Source organism: Numenius arquata, chromosome 2, assembly GCF_964106895.1.
Source record: "Numenius arquata chromosome 2, bNumArq3.hap1.1, whole genome shotgun sequence".
In the NCBI taxonomy this organism is placed as follows: Eukaryota; Metazoa; Chordata; class Aves; order Charadriiformes; family Scolopacidae; genus Numenius; species Numenius arquata.
In genome coordinates this window covers 38,961,317-38,984,415 of record NC_133577.1, presented here as the reverse complement: position 1 = coordinate 38,984,415, position 23,099 = coordinate 38,961,317, and the positions used below count along the sequence as shown (strand labels likewise).

General features: G+C 38.0%; 1 protein-coding gene across 1 annotated transcript in view; it reads right to left on the bottom strand.

Annotated features, from left to right (window-relative positions):
* THADA (THADA armadillo repeat containing) overlaps positions 1–23,099 on the bottom strand; it is a 162,629-nt gene that overhangs the window by 53,942 nt on the left and 85,588 nt on the right. Inside the window, exon 29 of the mRNA XM_074166315.1 lies at positions 10,069–10,184. Coding sequence (XP_074022416.1) covers positions 10,069–10,184 — 116 coding nt within the window. The remainder of the gene's footprint in view (positions 1–10,068; positions 10,185–23,099) is intronic.

The following is a 23,099-nucleotide window of genomic DNA, read 5'->3' as shown; positions in this document are numbered from 1 at the left end:
ACCTCCTCTTCCAAGGGAAACAACAAGGAGCAAGGAGCAAAGAACATGGAAAACTCACACATTTGGCCTCAATTCTGTCAGAACACTGGGAAAAATATTTAAACAATCTGAATATACAATCTCTCGCTCCTCTAACCACTAAGGGCTGCAGAGGCCCTTAAACATCATTTCTACTCATTACAGGACACCGTTTATAACCATTCAGATTTCTATACATAAACGAGGATGCCAACACACCTTTTATGTAGAGCAAGTACCAAAGAATTTTAATGCACAACTTTTGCAGATTCTTTCTCTTCTCAAACCCCCAATTTACCATGACACTATATCAGATGACTTATAAAGACGACAGCTATTTTCTCCTGGATCATTCCTCTTTTTCCAAAAGGGCATCACCTCACTTAGAGATGAACAACAGTAACATTAATATATTGCATTTGTTACACAAATAAGACAGATACAAGTCACTGATTATGAAATCAAAGCTGTTCATGTTAATCTTTATAACATTAGGTTTTGGTTATTCTAGTCAATAGAAATTCAATGTTTTCCAAAGAGGTGGTTTATTTCTCTCATATTTTTCCTCATTAGGGAACAGATGTTGCAAAACTATTAGCAGAACAAGCACTATAAACACAGAGCAACTCACGATATTTACTAAACATTTAGTGACACAAAAATCAAAGCATATTTACTCAAACTCTCAATGAGCACTTAACAGATTTCAAGTGCAACCTGCCAATCAACATCTATTAAATAAAAACCTGTAACATCTCTCTCGTGAATTAGTTTAGCTATAGATTTCTTAGTGTAGTTAGCTATCTTAATGATATCTAAAACAAAACTTTTGTAAAAGGTCTCAGAAAAGCTCTGTGTTTTGCAGTCTCCAAGGTCTTAGAAGAGTCTGAAAGATTTCAAATTTTTCAGCCAGTGCTGCTTTATGAATACAAGCTAATCTTACTTCTCAAACTGGACTATAACTTTAGTAAATAACAAGCAAAAGTGAATTTTCTGCTAATAATATGTAACGTACATCATCGTTTTGGTCACAGTAAACCAACATAGAACTACATAGTGTGTCAGAAAACATTTTTTTCAGAGCAAAGTACAGTGTTTAAATGACTGTTAGCTACTTCTAATCTACACACTCAAATTGGTTACTCTCAGCCCCAATCTTTAAAAATTAGTGACAAGATTTGGCTCATGAATCAAGCTAATGTAGAACTCCAGCCAACATTATACAACTTACAAAGCCATCTACAAATCCCTATATTTTGTCCAAAAAGTTCATGACACACTTTTAAGCATTAGGGTAAAGAAACAAGTTCTGGCAAGATTACAAGGGCAACTCTTTCAAAGGCCAGTTCATAGCTGTGAATGAGAGGAGAATCGTCCTTATGACTTGCATGACTGTTTTCATGTCAATTTCCAAAGTGATCAATCAATTAAATGAACTGCCTACCCCTTCTCTGGTATTTAATGAAAAAGTCACTCTTACTACAATGCTGTATGTTTCCAGAGCCTTTGGAAAGGGTGAAAAAGCCTAAAATTCTTGGAAGGAAGACCTTTTCAGAGAATTAACCTTATCAATAGGATTTGAGGAAGAGCCCCATATTAAAAGAAAAAGAAAACCTGTAAGAGCTAAACACCACCCCATTCTTCTGTTGAAACATGTTACTGTCAAGAGAAACCCCTCAGCAACACCTATTAAATTTTGTATTTTAGCTGGCTGCTCAGTCGGATCAGACTGCTGGTGTTGAATTTAAACCCCAAATTCTCCTACTTTCTATCCACCAGTATTACATAAAGTTTTTGCTTCCAACAGATAAATCAAATTGGTTTCCTAAACATTTTATTCTAGCTAATATACAGGGTGCTACTGCAAAAGCCTTTGCACAAGTTCTTGTATTTCTGAAGTTTAAAATCATTTCTGACAACTCAACATTTTACACACAATTAAGGCTGGAATTTCACCTTCAGCTCTAGAACAAATGCAGGGAAGAAGCTGGATTAAGTCCAACACGTCCAACAAGTCCAACACGGCCAGTACCTGGGGATGGGGGTCTATGCAACTTCCTGTTCTGAGTTTCCCAGACTGCCTTTGTCTTCCATAATCTCAGCTCTTCAGGCTGGCACACTGACAACTGTATTTTAGGTTTACTGCGTATCTTTCCCTCCCTATCAACTTCCAGTTTGCTCTTTCCTGCAGAATGGCAAATCTCTGCAAAGTATTCTTACTTCTGCTGGCCAGATTCTTCTGACATGCGACCTGAAATTGTATCAACTAAAATATCTTCTAAATGCACCAAGTGCATTTTCTGTGATGCCTCAGCCTTGATACAGTCAACTCTACATAATCCTTAGGGGGCTATCCATAGGGAGTTTTATCCTTGGAGGGTTGCTGATGAACCAGACCACCTTTTACCTGCAGAGAGATCTGGAAAATGACCATTTGTCACTCATGGAGGTGACAAAGCTTATTGGAAATCACACCTACAAAAATGACAAGCAGCTAACAGATTAAATCTCTCATTGTTTTGGTTATTAGCTTTCAAATTCTGTAGTATTCTAGAGACTGAGGTTTTTGGGGGTACATTTAGTTTAGAAAGCAGCCTTCATATTTTAATCTATTTTCTCTCAGACCCCACATCTGTAGCACTGAATCAACATGCACGGCCTTCCTCTTGTCTTCTTGAGGAGACATTAATAATGGATTTAATTATCAAACTTTGTTCATAGCATTTTTAACCATGTAATACAAAACCAGCACATCAGTGAGCATCATGGCCACCAGACCTACACTGAACGGAAAGCATTTAAAAAAATAATAATGAAGCCTACACTACCAAGTAATCCTTGCTGAGTTCCTGGAAGCGCAGGAACACCCGCATAGAAATACAAACATCCAGTAACAGCGGATCTGCTTGCCTATTCGGTGCTGTTCAGATCTTCTTGGAGTAATTACCATGTGCACAGTCCCCTTGACTTGCCCGCTCTATAAGACCAGCTCACCCTGCGTTATAGCAAGCATTTTCTCCATAGGGAGAGTTGCTGGTCGGGTGATTTAAGTTTTTCTACCACCACCAAAGCCAGACTATTATGTTGCTGTTTGTTTCCCTGGTAAAGGCAGAAAATTTATTGCTTCAAAAAGAAGCTACACCAATTATTTTTTCATTGTGATACCACCAAGAACATCCTGAGTTTCAACTATTAAGAAAAATTAATTTGTGCTCTGGCTGTCCTTGATGAATGATACTGAAAGGTTGTGTTTTGTCAGTGTTGTTTTTAGCATACTGGATTCATAAAATAATCCTATCTGTTCTCTTTTTTGTACTCTTAATGAGAACCGCATGCGATCCCTTAGCAGCATCCTAAAAAACTTTGAGGTCAAACTAATCCCATGTGCAAATTTAATGAATTTACACAATTAATATCAGGGGTTTCACCTGTAACGAGGTAAGCTACTAAAAGTCTTCTGTTTATTTATTGGAAAGCATTTTCAGATATGAGTGAGGATTTATGTCCAAAACCAGTAACTCTACATGGTTTGTACGTACTCTGAATGTTGCACTCATGAAGGGAACACATCTCAAACAACCTTATTCAGTTCTTAGTATTTCCTGAATGTTCATATTTAAGTTATAACTGTGAACCAAAGAATGTTTTATCTTATGCAAAGTACATCTTGAACTTCAGTCTGATGTTTAGATATCTCTGCTGATACCCAAAGCAAGTGTTCCAAACCAAGCAATCACCAGCTGCCTAAATAAACAATTTGTAGCTGCATTTAGGATACCGTTATCAAAACTGGTGAAAGAGTGGGCTTAGAGCAGCACAGAAACCGGAATTAGCCTGCTAAAAGCACGTAAGATTTAAATTAATGCCTCCAAAAATACATTTATGAACAATGATGTAACTGTTATGACTCTGCTCTCAAAAGCAAAGATGACCAAGGCTAAATTAAGCTCCTGGGTCAGTAAGTGCAGATTAATAAATTACCACTGTGCACCTGATGTGCAGTAACTGTTCATATTGGCATGCTTTGCTTTCAGCTGGAACAGGACAAAAAAATTTTCCCTTGATGTTTTGTGTGTGTAAGAGCACACATATGAATTACTGCTCTTGCCCAGCTGACAGAAAGCTAAGTTTTCAATTTGGAACCTAGTAAATAGACTTCCACAGAGCCAGACTCAGCCTTTAAAACGATTTTCAGTTTTTGAACAAGGAGGTATAATGCATACAGACCACTAACAAACAAAGGCAATTAACTGCATTTCTCAATGTGTAGGTTTTAAAGACAGAAATGGAAGAGTGGAAAGGTTAGAAAACAGGAAGATGCTAAAGGCAGACATGGCCTTGGAAGGATAAGAAGGTTTGTCTTGATGAAGTGGAAGAGAAAGTGGCAAGGGAACTATCTGAAGGACTGCTCTGCCAGGAGGATGATCTTACATTCTCCTTAGTTGTTGCTTTCTTGCTGTTTTGAAAGTACAAAAAGCCCCTTGCAGATCCCAAACAATGCCCTCCTTCCAAAAAATCCCACAGAGGCGGCTTGCAAAGTTGCAGAGAGTTTGTGTGCATCTTGCACCTGTATCTAGACAGACACGCATGTGCCTCTGGAAACTTCCAGACAGCCATACTGTTTTGTCTTTAATAGCCTGCTCACTAGAAATTACTGCTGTCTCTCCGAAGGGGCAATGAGAAGAATAAGGGCATATTCAGGTTACACTCTTTAAGCCACAACGTCCTGAAGCCACAGCGAGGCCGCATTCTTGCTTTCCACACAGATGGCCTAAATGCACTTCGCATGAAGTTCCTTCTAGGAAGGACCTAAGACTGGTTATCATCCTGTTGTCAGCCACATAGAGCTGCCAAAAGCAGGGGGGACAAAAGGGGACTCTACTTGATGGAGTACCATGGCCATCAACTGTTATAAAATGCCCGTGAGATGTCCCTCTTTCAAAGAAGTTATAGCTGCATCATCCTAGAGCCAGCCTGGAGAAAACCAAGCAGCCCGTATTTCAGTGGAGAGCTAATCTGGTTTTGAGCCTGAAATAACTTGTGCACCTATCTGTTGTGCGAGCTTGAATCTTGTGCCCTTATGTCAAGACTCATTTGTATGTTTAGCAGTCCCATCCATAAAGCAGAGAGCTAAGCAGCAGCACCCCAGAGCACGGGTATTTGGGTTATAAAGCTAGGTGCACACACCGCGTGCAGCCCGTCCGTTCCAGACCGAGTGACTCTTTGCAAAACGCAAAGCCAGTTGGTTTTACACAAGGCTGTTCCACACAAGTTAGTTTCAAGAAAGCAGCCGCCTTAGAAGTAAACTTTCCCAGCGCGGACAAGCTCTCAGCTAAGAAGTGGCACATGGCTAGAGGTTAGCAGAATATGTTACTTGACTTCTGGCAGAACCTCAAAGTCTTTTCCCCCTCCTGTAGTCTCCAGTAAGGAGGAAGGCGGAAAAAAAAAAAAAAAAAAAAAAATCAAACTAAAAGCACTGGAAGACAGCATCCTACAGCAGAGCTGTGCAATGACATGATTTCACAAATTTTCCAATACCAATACTTAGCCATGCCAAAGGCTACAAATGAAACAAGACAGATATTTCCGGGACTTCTGTACAACAAATTACCAGCTCCAGAGGCTGCTCTTTTTGCTTTGTGTATTTATGAAGCAGAGGGCATCTAGATTTAGTCTTGTAACTCCTTGGTATACAGTTCAGCTAAAAACTACTTTTTTTTTTTTTTTTAAATTCATATAAAAGAGTTTTGAACTCTTTCAAAGGCGTAGCTTGATATATTGTTGTTTTTTTTTTTTTTTTTAAAAGCTTTCACCGGACGAATTTCCATCACTTCATTCCATCACCTCAGTCCTCCAACAAAGCAGATTTTATGCATTTTTTTAATTTCTTTTCTCCCTGCATCTTCCACACTTGCAAAAAATGCAAGAAACTAACACTGGTTTGGGGTTGGGTGGAAGCAGCAACATTACCAAACCACTTCAGACTAACAAACAAGCGTATTCTAAAACAAAATAAAACACACCAAATAAAGTATAAAACTGCAAGTAAAGTGAAAAGTTTCAAACATCACCTTTAGAAGTGCATGGAAGGCAGATCTCATTCACCGAAACATCAAAAATGGAAATACTACTTTTGAATAATCCGAAAAGTTAGTACTGAAGATGTAAATAAAAAAAAAAAAAAAACCACACAAAAAAAAAAAAACCACACCACAAAAACCAAACCAAGAAAGGTGGAGGAAGGAAGGATTTTTTTCTTCTGATATTTTAATATATGCTAAAAAGGAGCAAAAGCAACCATGTCCCACTCACATGAGAAGCCTGCCTTCACAACAGACAGAAAATACCAGTTGGAAAACTGAATGTTTTATGAAATTCAGTTTGGGGAATGTGAGCCATTATTTTATTCTCTAAAGCAAAATCAGGTGGGGGAGTGGAGGAGAGAGAAGAGATTAGTATATTACAGGGAATGCACAACAGTTTCTAGAGTCTTTCTACACTAATACATTCTGATGAAAGGAAATTACATTCTGGCCCTGAAAACGTGAAAAAAACAAACAAACAAACAAAAAAACCCCACACCCAAACCCAAACAAACAAATCCCCCGACCCAGTTCAGCAAACAGCTGAAGATAGATAATCTTTCCTCCACATATATGTACATGACAATTGAGCCTCATTTTTAAGAACTACTTATGTAATCCAAAACTTTGTAATTCAAGTTTCTCAGAGAAGTTTGTTCTATAGTACAAAGGAAGTATGTAGTTCAAAGAACACAAGCAAGAACTTACAGAACTAGCACAGAAATGTGAATGAAGACTGATGTTCAGAAATAATTCCCCATTTCCCGAATTCACAAATCATTTCCCTGTTATTTTATTTTTTTTTTACCCATTTAAGATTAATAGTGAGAGCCTTTAATGCCCTCTTTTCAAACAATCACTACACTACAGTATCAGTGGCATGCTAAATTATCTCCTTATGAAAAAGGCAGAAGAAACAGATGGAGATTCTTTGTTTTTTCTCTGGGGTACTCACTCTCTTTGCCTGAACAGAAAGAAGGTAAGAATGACTGTATGTGGACGGAGGGTCCAGCCAGTCACCGCCCTCTCTGACAGTGACCAGCAGCAGACACGTACCAACAAGGCTAACAACAAGGCACGAATGAAGCGCTGGTTTCCTGATGTGCTCTCCCAAAATCCGGAAAACTGCACAGACAGATTTACTGAGTTTCACAACTCAGTTGCCAAGCAACTTCCCAAAACTCCTTTAAAACAAGAAAAAAAACAACAACAAACTCCCCCCAAACCCACCGTTCATCACAGAACAGCTGTTCAGCTCCACACAGCCAAACAGAAATGGTAAAGCTGCACACTGAACCTGGGAGACTAAAACCACCAGAAAATACCATCTATTTCCATATCTTTGTTAGTTTGGGTTGATTGTTGGAGGGTTATTTGTTTGTTTTGTTTTTAAATCACACCACACTCAACACATTTATCTCAAGGAGAAAGTTGAGAGGAAAGCAAATTTTTTTCAGCTTTCTAATTTATTTTAATCTTAAACTTAAAATGTATTTGGTTAACAAACATTTCATGGATATTTTACTTGCCTTTTCAAGACTTTTTTTTTTTTTTTAAAAAAAAGGTAAGAAAAAAGAAAACACACCTTAGCTCAAAGCATGTCAAAGGACATAAGGCTGCACAGGCTCAGAGAGAATGATAAAGTATATTAGAAATCTGCAAAAAGAGTTTCAGTCTGTAACCTTAACTTAGTTTTACTATCTGAGGAAATAGACATTTAAAAAAAAACTTTATGTATAGCATTAACTGCATAATTGAGAATGCATGAATACAAAAAGAAGGCCACAACAAACTCACAAAATGAAAATGTGCTACTGACAGTGTTAATATTAGCACATACAGCTGTGGCTTTTTGCAGGCAAGTGAAAGAGAAAATACATCTCTTCAGGCAAATACCTATACCATGTACCAGGATTTCTACAGGCAGCCTGAAAACCTTTTCCTTTCTGGAGATAATAAAAAAATAAAAGAAATCATCTCTAATATGACTGATGTATTAAGAAGACCAGTTCTGAAAAAATACTTTGAAAACACAGAATTTATTTAAAAAGCTGTAATGAAGAAAGCCTGGCCCTTACATATTTGCTGCAGGAGAAAGAGGTTTGAATTATTTAGCACTACTATCTTTCTGTTGATTTTGGTCTCTGGCATTTGGGGTTTTTTGTTTGTAACAGTATCAATGGATTTAACTTCATTAAGTAAATTACCACTCTCATTCAAAGACTTAAAAACACTTATGCTGGGTCAAGTCAAAAGTCCACCAAATCCACCATGATGTCTCTGACTGGAGCAGAGAGCAGATGCACAGGAAAAGGAAGCACACGAACATTGACGCTTGCCAAAACCTCTCTCTCAACCTTCAAGGTTGCTGAAGAATTTCTTGAGCCAACTGTAGTATCTACGTACTTAGTAACCTTACTGGGCTTTTCTTCTGTGACTGTTCAATCATTTGCTAAAAATTCAGATAGGTTTAGAAACAAGAGTACCTTGTACATGGAGTTCCATAACTAAACTAAAATTACATTAAAACCTTCATTATTTTGTTCCTTTTAAATCTGCCATCTTGCATCGGAAGGGATGCTAATTACCTGTCCCCTTTCCATGTGACTTATAGCATTAATTTTATTTCTGTGTCATCCCTCAGTTGTCCCTTTTCCAGGCTAAAAAAAAAAAAAATCTCAGTCTATTTAGTCATTCCCTTTCTAGAAACTATTCTGTACTTGCTGTCAGTCTTTTTACTGTTCCTCATTTCTACTGTATCATCAGTGGGATTCACACAACATTTAAATATACAACACAGATTAATACACAAACATAATTGTGTTTTCTGGGATTTTTTCTGCATTCTTTTTATGATATTTGCCCCCTCATCTCTTGAGCTCTACCAAGAATCAGGGTGATTTTTTTCAAACAGAAAGTCTGCTCAGTCAACTACTCTTTCCCCAAGTAAAGTCCAGAGTGCTTTATTCACGTGCGTCATTTCACAATTATTTACACCAAGTTTTACCTGCTATACCATCACTCTCACTCTCTCAGGAGACACTTGTGTAATTCTCAAATATCAACTGTATCTTGATTACCCCCAACTCAGTTAACACTGGCAGAAGACTTCCTCAGCCCGCTAGTCACCCCCCTTCTCCAAATCACTTATGATTTTGCATTTGATGATCACAAAGCAGCATCTGTTTTATCAGAGATCCACACTAGACTGCATTGGTGACCTCCCTTCATTGGGCAAACTGTACTCTGGAATATTTTACCCACTTATCTAGGCAAGGTCTTGTGCTCTCTGTCCACAAGAGAGCATTCTGGTGGGAATTTTCAAAAGCAACTGATGAGATCAAGTATATTTAAAAAAAAAAAAAAAAAAAAAAAAAGAGAGAGAGAAAAGAAAAAAAGGAGTTTCTTGATTGCAGTATGTAGGTCATTTGAAGACCCTTTTACAGAAACCTAAGGAAAATGTTTCCAAAACTATCTTGGGTTGCTTGTGGGCAGCTAAAAACTTCTGATAATTTCAACAATTGCCATGACATTTTTCTACTACTTTTTTGTAAAGGTCAAAGTCAGAGAAAATAGTAAAATAAAAACCTTGTGTATGTGGCATTTTTTTCTTAACCCAGAAGCAACATTAATCCTCAAAAAGGCTGCTTCTGTAGGTGTTTCCATTCACACTTTTTTTTTTAATGACTGGACTATAAAACTTCCCTGAGATTCAACTAAGACAAGACTGAAAAACAATAATGCACACAGGTAAAGTATCCTTATATTTTTTCATCCTTGCTTTTTGAAAGAAAAACATAAAGAACCAGAGCAAACCAATAAGGCATCTACATTTTCCATAATTCTAGAGAAATAAGTCTTTCCACCTTGCCAAAATAAAAAACAATTTAAAAAAACCCATCAGCCAAGACCTCCATATGTTAGTAACCTATGCGTATACACATAGATATCTTGTGTTTTATCTTACCTTTTAGCCAACCACAGTTTGGTTCCTATACAGGGGATGATGTCACCCAGTCCCTGCTGAAAGTCCGAACTAACGAGCTGTTTTGATTCTAAGTACGACTGCAGCAAGTGAAAAACCTAAATAAAGAAAAAAATAAATAAATAAAATTGAAGCTAGAGTTTGTAGCCACTGCTGTTCTTCCAAATAACTGTAAGATGAAAACAACCATCTGCAAAAGGAACAACTATTACTCAAGGAAAAACATGTATTTATTTGGCATAACAACAGATGAAATCCTTAAACTGCTTATTCTTTAAAATTCACTCTTCACAGAAATTGAAGAACAAACCATAGGAAGTGCTGGAAGATGTTAACCTCTGTGAAGTGTGCAGAGAACAGCCTGAGGAACACCACTCCTACTGGCCCTTGCCAACTTAAGCATCCCTCATCTTTCAACCTTTTTGCGGTGCCACCCGCTCAGCAGTGCCAGCTCAAGCGTCTGTGAAGCACGCTGGCAGCTTGGCCCACTGGATGGAGCAGGGCTGGTTGCATGGTACAACTACAACCAAAGAGACAGGGAAGGGTCTTTAAAATCCACACACTGAACAAAAAGCTTTTAAAAGGAAGTAATCATCTACAACCTCTCTGAAGTGCTGACAGAAAAGCATCTTTATTCCTGCTCCTGAGATCTTTCATTCAGGGCTCTGGTCAAACACAGTGGGCAGTTGGGTTTCACAGAGAAAGGAGATGCTCACACCTTTCCTTTCCAAGGCCAGAGAAGACCGAGCTCCTGCACTGGGACTGTGCACTGACTGCACCATCTCCTCCAGAGCTGCACTTAAAAGCCTAGTAGACACTTCCTAGCTACCACAAAGGAAAGAATTCAAGATACCAAAATAGAAAGCATTACCTGTAGCTTTCTGGTCAGACAGTTAATAACACAAATTATTTCTGTTCTTAGAGACCTTCTTTTGCTATTTAAAAACAGGTTTTTCAAGTAGTATTGAATATATAGAAGAGCACTGAGAAAAAAATGGAGTTACAAAAAGATGGATAGTCATCTAATCATAAGCATGAAAAGGAAATATCGCATAATAGATGAAAGCTGATACCAGCTGCACAGTGGAGAGGGACTCTCCAAGCCCAGCCCCTGTAGTACCCACCCTCTCCCCATGTGGGAGAGGGTACGTAACACACACTTCTGACACAAATGACAATGTCTGTATCATCCCACTTAGTTTTTACCTTTCCCATTCATATGCAAGTCAAGAGGCAACACCCAGGTGAGTTAATTTCTAAAGGGAAAAAACACAAAGATATGCAATGCAGAACTGAAGCCTAATGGGAAAGATCCTGCTCGGGTTAAGGAGTTTTGGAAGATGGAATAGGAGGAACAGGGGGCTGACTCTCCCTCTTTCTTTAACTTGCCTTACAGCCTCCAAATTTAGAATTTGCCTACACGGGGAAGTTACATTGATAGACAGGGTTTCTATGCAAATTGAAAAAGTATAAAAGTATATCCCCCATTGTTTACTGAAACTGGCGATGTGCAGGATTTAAGAAGCTTTAGAAGTATTATCAGACCATTTCTGAAAATACCTACATGAGCATTCTATATGGAAACACTCTTAACGTGTGAGAGTATTAGCACTTCATACTTGCAAAGTGACAATTTTATGACTAACGGATCAAGCTGGGGCCTTCATTTCACTTTGGGAAAAGAAAAATCTTTATATCCAGATTTTTACATCTCAGATCTTGGTTTGCCGCATTCCAGCTGTCACTTGCTCCCGGGGTTAAATTTTTTTGTTTGTTTGCTTGTTTTGGAAACATAAACGCTGCCGCATAGCATTAACTTGACACAATTTCATCTGGGTTATTTTTTGTGAAATTATTCAACTGGAAAAACAGCTGCAGTGGTTTCAAATAAGCACAGAAACAGAACAGAAGAGATGTCAAGAGACTATCTAATCCATACAAACACTGAGGCAGGGTTTAAACATTCTCCAATGAAACAAATGCCTGACCGTCCTAATCCTGAAAACAGCCAAGAAAGCAGATTCCAAAATATTTGTATGCAACCTCTTCTAGTGTTTCACCCTCAAAATCCAAGCTTTTGAGGTAAGGTGTTCCTCTCCACTCCCACCCTTGCCCTCATGGTAAACAACTGTTCTCTGGAAGCCATTCAGTCAGTCCAGATTTTTTCCTAGTGAGGTACTTATTAAACACAGAGATCCCACTGGGGCCCCTTTGACAGGAACAATCAAATAAACTCTCATCTCTCTGTGTAGCAGGTGCTCTGTAGGCAAGAGACATCTTGGAAAGATAGCTGTCATCTTGTCTTTCTTTTTTTTAATCTTCTGAAGTCCTCTGCACTAAACATCACTTATTGACAGCAGACCTTCTTTCTAAGACTTTTTTCCAAGATCATTTTTAATTTTTATCTTTTTCTACAAAGCACTTTGCAGAAGTGTGAGCTTGCGAACATTCCAGAGTGTCACCAGAAATCTCTACCTTCAGTCCTCTTCTTTAGCCTATTCTTGCCTGGGCAACTGGCTGCTTATTAAAATGGTTTATTAAAGTATCGACTCAAAATTAACCTTTTTCATGAAAACCAATGTACTTGCCACTACTACTTGTTTCTCTGTATCTGTTGTGGCTTGCCCTTAATCTCTGTTAAATTATGAGCACTAGAGAAGAAAAGGGATGAAAAAGGAAAATAATGCATATGCAGAAGCTCTTCTTATAGCTTTTTATATCCTCTGCTAATTGAAAGTCATTTGGTGCCTTAACCTTTCTGATTTTAGTCTTCTGTGCTTGTGTTCATTTCCAGGAACGAAAAGGGATTTACCTCTAAGCAATAATATAAAATCTGTTTCACAATTACGAAGGGGCTATCATATTTTTTTCCTAGAAGCTTAAATTAAGTTAATCTATTCAGCTTTGAAAACAACTCCCAAAGTGCATCCCTCCTAAATACAAAGGAAACCTAAGTAGTTTGATAGTTCAAGCAAAAGGTCTTGAGAAAGGGAGAACTGTGCATATTAAGTAGGTCAAATTTGTGGATTTAAATTAGTGCAGGTAGGAAATTCAGTACTGAACAGGCAATCAAAACCCCTCTGCAATTCAGTCTCCATATGAAACATATCCTTTCAATACCATTCTGAAGATAAAAATCAGAGGGCATAAACCATAGTTAAGCAGTAGAATTAGAAGGTGCAACTCATGTAAGAGTTTGATTCACTCTTGAAGAATGTTGGCATTCATCAAAGACAATGTTCAACTACTACAGTTTACCCTGGTACGACTTTTGACATATGCAAAATATGGATTTCCTCATTATTTCAGTGCAAGCCCTCTGTCTTTTATTCAGGTCCCCTCACCAAATTTTAGAGACCTAGAAAGCTTTCCCCACAGAGGAATAATTTTTTTCAGCATAAGGTTTTAGAACGCCTAAACTAAATTTGAAATTGTAATTAATGCCTGCATGTTTTATTCAAAGCCTTATTTTACGTAAGCTAAAACTGAAGGCAACCAAACAAGCAATCTGTAAAAGTTAACCTCGGTACTTCCATCATGCGTGACAGGTCATTGTTTGGCTTATAGTAATATTGCTGCAGCTTCCGTGATCTAAGACCACAAGGCAGGCAATGTTTGCATGGGGAGGTAGTAAGTTTTACGAGACTGTTTAATACAGATAATAAAAGAGACAGGCTTTCCAGCATACAGCTCTCCTCAAGTCCAAAATACTACTCAATTAAAAATCTCTACTAAATTCCTCACTTACATATAAATGCAATGAGGTCATGGTGTTCCTTTTGTATGTGGGATTGGTTTTTTTATTATACTAAGGCAATATGTTAATCATTTTTTTCTTTTTTAAAGGTAGTTTCACAAAAGATTTGCACTGTCTGTAGAGGAAGATTTATGAAGACTTACCAGATGACAGCGATTATCTTTAAATTTGACATGAATTAAACACCAAGAAAGCAGCCTGAAACCACCTTTGAGGTGTTGGGAGTCCTTTCACCAGGACTGAAGACACAACACTCAAGGTATTTTCCGTAGTTCTGCAAAAACCTGCAGTAAAGACAGCAAGTTGCAGGATGCTCACAAATCTTTTCTTTCCCCGAGCAGGCTGTTCAGAAGTCAGGCAGGACTGTACAGACTGCTTGTCAATGTGGGCAACAGTTGTTAGAACACTGCAAGCCATAGGAAGTCCAGATACTTGGATACATAATGGGGAAGAGCATCTAGCGATTGACCATTCTGACACCCTTTGGTCCATGAGGTCCTACTAACTATCAGCCAATACGTCCTAACCTGCTGCAGGTAAAACCACCAACATGGGAGGACCTTTTAATGCTGAATATCACAGGGGGGAAAAAACCCAAAACCAAAAACCAAGCCAAAACCAAAAGCACAAAGCTATCTCAGGCATGACACTATACCCTAATTAGCAAAACTCAAGGACCCAGCATGCCAGTGAAGGGAAGCTGTATTCTGCTCTCCAGCCATTCCCAATCTCCAGTACCTTCCCTCCCTTCCTTGGCATTGTCAGTGCTTCATCCTTGTTCTTCAGCTCTACAAGGGCGGGAGGGAAAGAAAAGGGCAAAAAGCAGAGGAGAGTGGGGAAGGGAAGAGGCAAAAAAAGGAAACAGCCGGATTGGCTCCCTGCTGGTCAATCAGCACACACATTCTCCTATCTTGCTCACATCCATCCCCCACCAAACAGTACGCTTTCTGATGCAGCACTGAGAGCTTTCTGTGTCACCCTGTCATGACATAAGAAAGTTGAGTGTTTTCTTTGTACCCAAGCAGACCTAAAGACATAATATCTGCTATTTTTCCAAGTCTTCATGGAAAAAATTGCACATTACTTTTTTGAAAAAATAAATACTTAAATGATTAGACATCAGCTAAGTCAAAAATATAAAACATGAGAAGCAAGAAGAGACATTTTTCTCCCCCACATCAACTTTGATATGATATGATGCTGATCATTATCTTTAGAAGCTCTCATATCAGCTCAAAGTGCTGTATTCAAGCTGTGAAATAAGCTATTAGAATAATGAAGCAATGCAACAGTGGATGAAAACTTGTATAAACCACAGCATCTAGCAAGTGCCTTTAAATTTTTTTTGATGCCAAGAGTTCTCCTGCATACGTACAGAGACACTGCAAATATAACACCTGTTAATAGCCACAAAGCTGATCTATTGTGACACACTTTCTGCCTAACAAATTAACATTTTTGTAGCATTAGCATTACTTTTATAGGAGGAACAAAGGTTTCTGAAATTTACAATAAACTTTTAACTTCAGACATGAAATAATGATTAGGCAGATAGTTGGTGTGCATGCACACATGCTCAGATTTAAAAGAGAACACAGCCTTCAATATGTTGCTGCACAAAGTGCCTTCTTTAAACAATCAGATTTTCCAAAACTCATTGAAGGTTATATAATTGCACACTTCTCAGTGAAGTAGCAAAGTTAAAACTTTTCTCCCCTTAAGCTGACCTGAAGCAATAAAAATTTCTGCATGCATGCCCTCGGCTACGTTTGGATTAAATTAGGTATACAGTACAAATATTCACATTCCTAAGTGCAAGACTAAAACAATGCTCCCAGTGTTCATTTCAGTGCTTCTTGAAAAAAAAATAAAAAAAACTCATATCACCCTAACTGTCCATTCTCAGCACAGACCATCTAACTCCCTAAAGGAAACGGAAAGAACACAGAGGTTTCACCAACTGAAAGAGAACACTGTGTAAATACTAAGGTGGGAAAAATATGCCACTCACCAAGCTATGGAGGTTGAAAGCCAAAAAAGGGTGCTTGTAAAATGGCAGGAGTAAGGAGATTACTGCACTAAGCTAAATGTGGTTTTTCAGAATTGTTCCATCAAAAGCTTTTGCTTAACAGGCTAATGAGAAAACCTCAAACATTATTTTTCTTTTCTTCTCTCATTTAAAGGCAGATAAAAGTTTTATTCTTCTTGTAGGAGAAATACAACTGCCAAGTTCTCTCTGTATTCTGAAAGTGAGGCTCAATTTTTCATTTTTTTTCTATGACTGTGTAAGATAAAAACTGGCAAGCTGCTGTGACAGGTGAAGGCATTTTTATTAGGATGATAAAAAGTTCAAAGTTACAATAATTATCTCTAGGGAAAAACAAGCCCTAAAAATCCCTTTTTTCTTAAAGATTAAAAGTGCCAGTATGATAATTAAAATGGGACTAAAATCCTCAACTATCTGCCTCCAGTCTTCCAAGATGATATCTATAAAAAAATAGACGGGAGAGTTTATAACTATCTGGTTAGCTTCTGGTATCAGCCTGGTCTGAAAAAAATTATATTTGTGGAAAATAAATATAGCATTTTATCACCAGCAAGTATGGTATGAACACAGTCCCTGCAGTTCATGCTACTCTGGACAAACAAAAGCCGTTATACAAGTTGCAGGGTAATAGTTTAAAATTAGTAGAGAAAACCACAGCACACAAACGTGCTGGTGGCACCCCTGTGCCCTGCGTTCTCACAGCACATGATTCATCCTCTGCCACACTGAGGTTTAGCAACTGTGTGGACAGATCAACTCTATTACAAATGTTCAGGCTCTCCTTCAGCTGAGGTATTTAATGATGAGAAAAGTAGAGAGAAAAAGTGTTGGGGTGGGGGGGGGGTGGGGGGGAGTAAGTATTCTGAATTTATTTCCATATTTAAATGACAATATATTGAAGAGGAATTTCAAATATTTACAAATCTCTTGCTGTCCCCAAACAGATGTGTTAGAAAAGCCACCACTTATTACATTGCTCTCATAATCCTGGATCATTTATACATACCCAATTATTACAGACATCACCCTTTGTTCCTACCACCTCCTTTCTTTGAAGTCTTTAATTTCATGACGGTAATTTCACAACTAGCAAATCAGATTATTATTTCTGCCAAATATAAGTTATATTATTACTATATATGAATATTGCTTCCTTAAATTTGTTTTTTGTATCAATTAATACACTCAGTCTGACATTGAAATATTTCCCTTTGCAAATATTTTTCTGAAAACTGTATAAAATTTTTTTCTTCTTTTAAAGCAACAGCTGGTTCACAATTCAATTTTTCCATAATTTCAGCTTTGTTTTGTCAGCACATTTCATCATCTAATTACACAATTTTGGTTTATTTTTCATAAGAAAGTAAGGCTTTTAAATCCTTCCTCCAAATATATTTATCAAAATTCATAAAGCCAGGTTTATAAAAGAATCAAGTTGCTTTAATTAAAATGCAGGCAAGCATATTTTGATTAAAAATTTGTAAAATAAGGTATGAAAGTATATGAAGTTATGAATAAAAATACAATATGAGTTTACTCCATATAACTGAGCAAGAATATTAAACAGCTGTTTAATAATCTGAAAACTGTGAATGTACCATAACTAAGAAAGGTACAAAATGCTGAAAAATAGCAAAGTGGCTTTCTTGCCAGTGATACATATATACTATAAAACATTCATTATTGAAAACGTGTTCTTAAAATTGAAGACAGATCAAACTTCTTGTGATACCATTTGCAATACTATTTTTAGTAGGTTTTTCTTCCTATTTTAGTCCAGGTGAAACTGGATTTGTATGTGCAACTGAAATTCTGTATTAGGAGAAAACAAAAACAGTAGGAAGTTTGCTGCCAGCCAACATCATATTCATCAGTGTTATTTACTCAAAAGTCCTAGCTGATTTTTCTCTTAACAGTACACAGTTTGCCTGTTTGCACAGAAACCTGACACCAAGTCTCACTTTATAATTATTAGGACTATTTTACCATTAGGATTTAAGATACTTTTAAAGTTATCATTCATCTTATAACTAAAGGTACATGTTCTGGGCAGAGAAGCGCAACGAAAAGACCTACAGACAGATTGGCTGATAAGAAAACAGAAAACCCCAATAAGTAGATGGTGCTAAGAAAAGGCACAGCTGACTGAGGAGTAAGGGTCTCACTCACAACCTCCTAACCAGCCAGACTGACCAGAGATGAAAGAGGCTGCTGTGGAGCTGGTGGCATTACTACTCTCTGCAAACATACCTCTTATCTTCCCAGCACCCGAAACCAAAACCTGAAAGTCTAGAGAAATGAACAGACCAGACCGCATGTTGCAAGCAGTTGAAAACTGTGCTCAGCCTGCAGCTCTGATCAGAACAAACAGTAGGAAGGATACAATCAAGTCTCCTCTTTCAAGTCTAAACGCTGCCATCATAAAAAGTCACCCATCACTGTCTTAATCCAGCTACCTCAAAGGATATAAAGCTTTCCCCCTCCTTTAAACAGCTTTTTTCCTTTTTCTTTTTTTGGGGGATGGTAGTAAAACAATTTGAAGTGATTCTTTCCCAGACTATGTCCTTGTAACACAGTTATCCTGCACATGTCCACATGAAGGAGACAAAAAGCAAATAAAAGACCAAGGTACACTTGTTTGCTAAGGGATATTTACAATTAGGAAGAATATTAAAGGATACTCCACTAACAGTAAGAAGCTGACATGTAAGAGACACAGTCAGTACGAACATGTTTACAAAAAGTGCTCAGAAGTACACTGCTACTTGACCCCATAGCTTTGCTGGTTTCAGCAGAGGTGATCTTCTGTCTCAGGAATGTCTGCATTAATACTCAAGCTGAGAAAATAATTAGAAGTAAGCTACATCAATTTGATGTTTTTATTTCCTAAATTCACATTATAGCACAAAGTGAAATAAAACTCGTAGCTTCAGAAAACAATTTTCTTCTCCCAACTAATGATTTTAAACTTACAGAAGAGAAAATACATATACAGGTCTCTCAAACAGAAGAAAAACATTTAGTATTTTTGAAGTTTGAGAAATAATTTGCTACATTAAATGTCCAAGTGCAGGTAGATATACCCATGGAAAAAAACCCAAAAGGTGGTGCTTTTCAGGGTCATATTAATCTTCCAAAAGCTTTTCCCCCTTCATCCATCAAGTCAGTACTAACCTGTTGCTGTACATGCCTCCATGAACGAGGATCAACCTCCCCCTCCATTGCTGCGTATTTACAAGCATATTGTCACTTAATGGCTCCATTTACATCGGAGGAACTCAATATTGCCAAGTGCACTCTTTTTTCTGAGCTCTAAGCCAATATTATAAAGCCTGTTGAACTTAGTGTAAGCCTGCTCACTCTTCCACGGCAGGGACTGCTGCACCTCTCTTCTGGTGCAAATAATAGAGAAAAATGTTCCTCCTTTAAAGAAAATTCTCACACAATTAGTTGCTGGTAACAATGGGGACATTAGGGGCTACAGCTACACAGATATATCAAACACCATCCATGTTGCTGCCTAGACCCTGAAGTCAAATGCCATACTCCTTGTCGTAGCCTAACACAGCTGAACTCAGGTAGCCTACCACAGAACTCACAAGAATTTTCCTCTGTCAAAATTATACCTACAAAAAAGGAACATGCAAACTGAAACATGCAATAAAAGTAGCTTTATGTCTAGACAACATAGCTAATGTGTGGGCTTAACTTGTAGGTAAATTAAACTGAATTCCAAGTGTAAACATGAATATTGAGTAGTTAGTTTTACGAAGGCAGTATCTAGGACAACAGCACAAAGGATGGTGCATGTAATGCAAACTCTTTCTCTTTTAATTACAGTAACATCTACAAAGTAATTTGCATAAAAGTATCCCACTGAGATGCACCATGAGAGGGAAAAGACAAAAACAGCCAAACAGCCTTCCTATATTTTTACTCTCACTGTACTACAAGGCAGTAGTATTCAGCACAGGAGGATGTGGATACAGCCGCTTTCCAACAAGGAAGATCATCTGAGAGAGGAGAGGACTGGCTTCCCAAAATATATGTCATCCTTTTGCTTCGTTTCTATGAATGATGAAGAAATAAAGCTTTTACTTATGTAACAGCATATCGTGTCTCAATTTTTGTAGTCGTCCCCTGCCCCCCCATATTCCAAAAGAATTATTATAGAAGAAAGTCTTGCAGGCACAGACAGCGCAATTAAGTGATTTAATTAAAATCTACAGGGGATGCATCCCAGAGACAGACTTAACTCAGATCCTTTAAGTTCCATTTCACCGATAGTAAGCATGTGCATGAGAATTTATGTGGGGAGGAAAAAATGACTAAATTATGCTTTACGTATACTTTTTTGGAAGCACTTTGCTCTCCAGAGAAAACAGCGGAAAGAATACATATGTGCCACTGAGATGCAGACTGTACGGGCAAAAATGCACAGAAAATATACACAGTATTTCCTCAGAGTTCATCAGTTTTGGGCCACTGATCTTCCTGAAGTTTTCTGCTAGTATTATATACTTTTTGAAACTATGAAGTTCATAGAAACATAGATAACTTATGATGAAACTTAAACTAGAGCAAATACATGAATCATGCTACTGCTGAAACTCAGCAGATTTTTGCCTTACGCATATGGACAAGCTATTTATAAATTCTTACTTCCCATCAGGCTCAGCATGATGTCAGCTTACAATAACAAGTTAATGTTAATGTTTTCCAGTAATTTTCACAGTGCCATTTAACTGCAACTGCCCTGGCCAAGGTAAACTTAAGGGCAAGGAAAAGGCTAACTCTATAATCAGAGAACAACATTAATGAATTTTGCATCTCTGCTTTGAACACTTGGAATTCTACCCGAAATATATTTCTCTTTTGTTCCCAAAGTTTCGTCTCGCTAGCCAGCTGATTACATCTCCCCAAAACAGCTCAAATATTCCTTCTGATTTGAATTAGCTGCAATGCTTCATCGCCTTGTGGATTATTTCCCCAGACAAACAAGCATCCTACGCTATCACAGAAAGTGCCAAACTCAAAGCTATCAAACATTTCCTGAACCCTAGTAAGCTCATGCACTTTGTTTTACAATCAGCAGCATCACGACAGGCAAACACTGTCTCTGCAAATTCACCAGTAACAGACAAATTCCAACAAAAAATGACGAAATTTGCTGGGGCTCTTCTCTTCAGAGGCATGAGAAGCTGTTCAGGAAAATCTGTTCTTTATTATTATTTTTCCCCTTCCTTCTTCCACTCGCATGCAATTGGTAAGATGTGTTTTTGACAAAAGGGAATGTTTTTATGGCAAAAAGGTTTTTTTGAAAAGCAAGTTCTTCCAATGCATTTTCTTACTCAAGACCACCTTCTCCAGCATTTGCACATGCTTGCCTTTGATTTTATTATCCCAGAGGAGTACAGCTGTCTCACTATCTCTAAAAACAGTTCCAAGAACAGTTTTGTAAAGCTGCTGTAGCTTAACCCTCCACTCGCTTTGGATATTAAACTGCAGAGAGGCTGCCTTCTGGACCCAGCGGTACCAGTGAGAGATGTTACCATGCCCGCCACTTGTTCAACGGTGCATCCTGCTGAAGTCTGACAACTTCAAACCTCATAGCCAGTCTTCTAATAAAAGCAAACTTCCCACTCCTTCAGTCATATGAGTTAGGTTAGCTGAGGCCTATTACTTAAATTAAGCAAATCTCACTCCTTTTTACTGAAACGGCCCAGGGAGGACCACCAGCTGATCTGTGGCAGCTGCAACACCCAGCAGAGGGCTAGTAATGTTCAGCTGGATGTGGACTGCTGTGCACAAGCTGATCACAGGACACAAGCCCACAGAAATCCTCTGGCATTAAAGCCTCAAAACTGGCCATGAGAGCAACGACGAGGCAATGCATCCGCTTTACTATGTGCCAGATTCGCTCAAGGCAGCTGAAAACCATTCTGCATCAGTGATGCAAGGAAGTATCAGGATACTTCATACCCTTTTTCTTGCAAATAAATACCATACACAAGGTGGGAAAAATATCTCAATGGGTTCTTCCGTGTCTTTCCCCCTCGCAATCAGTAACAATTTGGTCTTGCCTGTGTTCATCTCCCCCCACCACTCCACAGCCAGTGTCCTGTCACTTTTGTATTTTAATAGTGGCTGCAATTGCAACAGCACCCACTAAAATCAATAGTTTCTTTAGTTAACATTAAACATTTTCCATTGACCACCTTTAGATAAACTAAACTGGAATCCAGGGAGAGCTTGCAGTTTTAAGTCACTTCACAGTCTGCATTTGGCACAATAGAAATGAGTGGAAGCCACCACTACTTCTGTCATATGGTCTCGTTACGGTGCTCATAACCTCTGGTAAACCACAAAGGAAGCTGCAAAAAGGTGCCACACAGAATGGCTTCTCATCACACAGATTTTATGTGTATCTCCCTTATCACATTGCTGCAATCTTTCAGAGCCCTAGAGGCGTCTGTGCCATGCCTTGTCCTAAATCCTGATCACGAAGTATCTGTGATCATCATCAACAGATTTCACTGGGGATTGATGGTTTATGTTGAAGGATCATCATGTAACACAGTATTATTTTTGTTTTAGAAGCAGTAAAATTTACTACAGAAATAAAACTACAGTAAAGCACATATAACAGTATGAAGTATGCTGCGTCAAATAAACTCAAACCCTAAAAATATTTCAATTTGGCAAAAAGAACAATAAAATGAATTAGCAAGATGATGTTGTCAGCAATTACTGAATCCACTGAGGTAGCTTAGAAGTTTACTTAAATTCCATCAGTTAAATACACTTGGAATAACAAGAGAACTTTATTTGAAAACAAGTTCCCTTTTTCCCCCTCCAAACACTGTTAAGACTTTATTGGTCTTGTTGGCCTTACAATACATTAAAAATTATCAACCAGCTGCAAAAGGGGAGTCCACCTATTTATTTATTTACTTAATATTAAGGAGGATGAGCGCTCTCCTAGTAAGCTAAAGAGAACGACAGAGTAAAAGTTTGTTGTTAAACAGGTTAAAAGGTCAAACCAAAATACTTGATGACATCATGGTTTTCACTACAAAATATCTGTGAAGAGATCCCCTGCAGACAGCACTGTGTACAACACAGTAACGATACTGAGTATGAATATTTTGTATTACAAACCATGAAAGCAAACAAAAATTTCCTCAAATTTACCACCTAGTTCTCTGG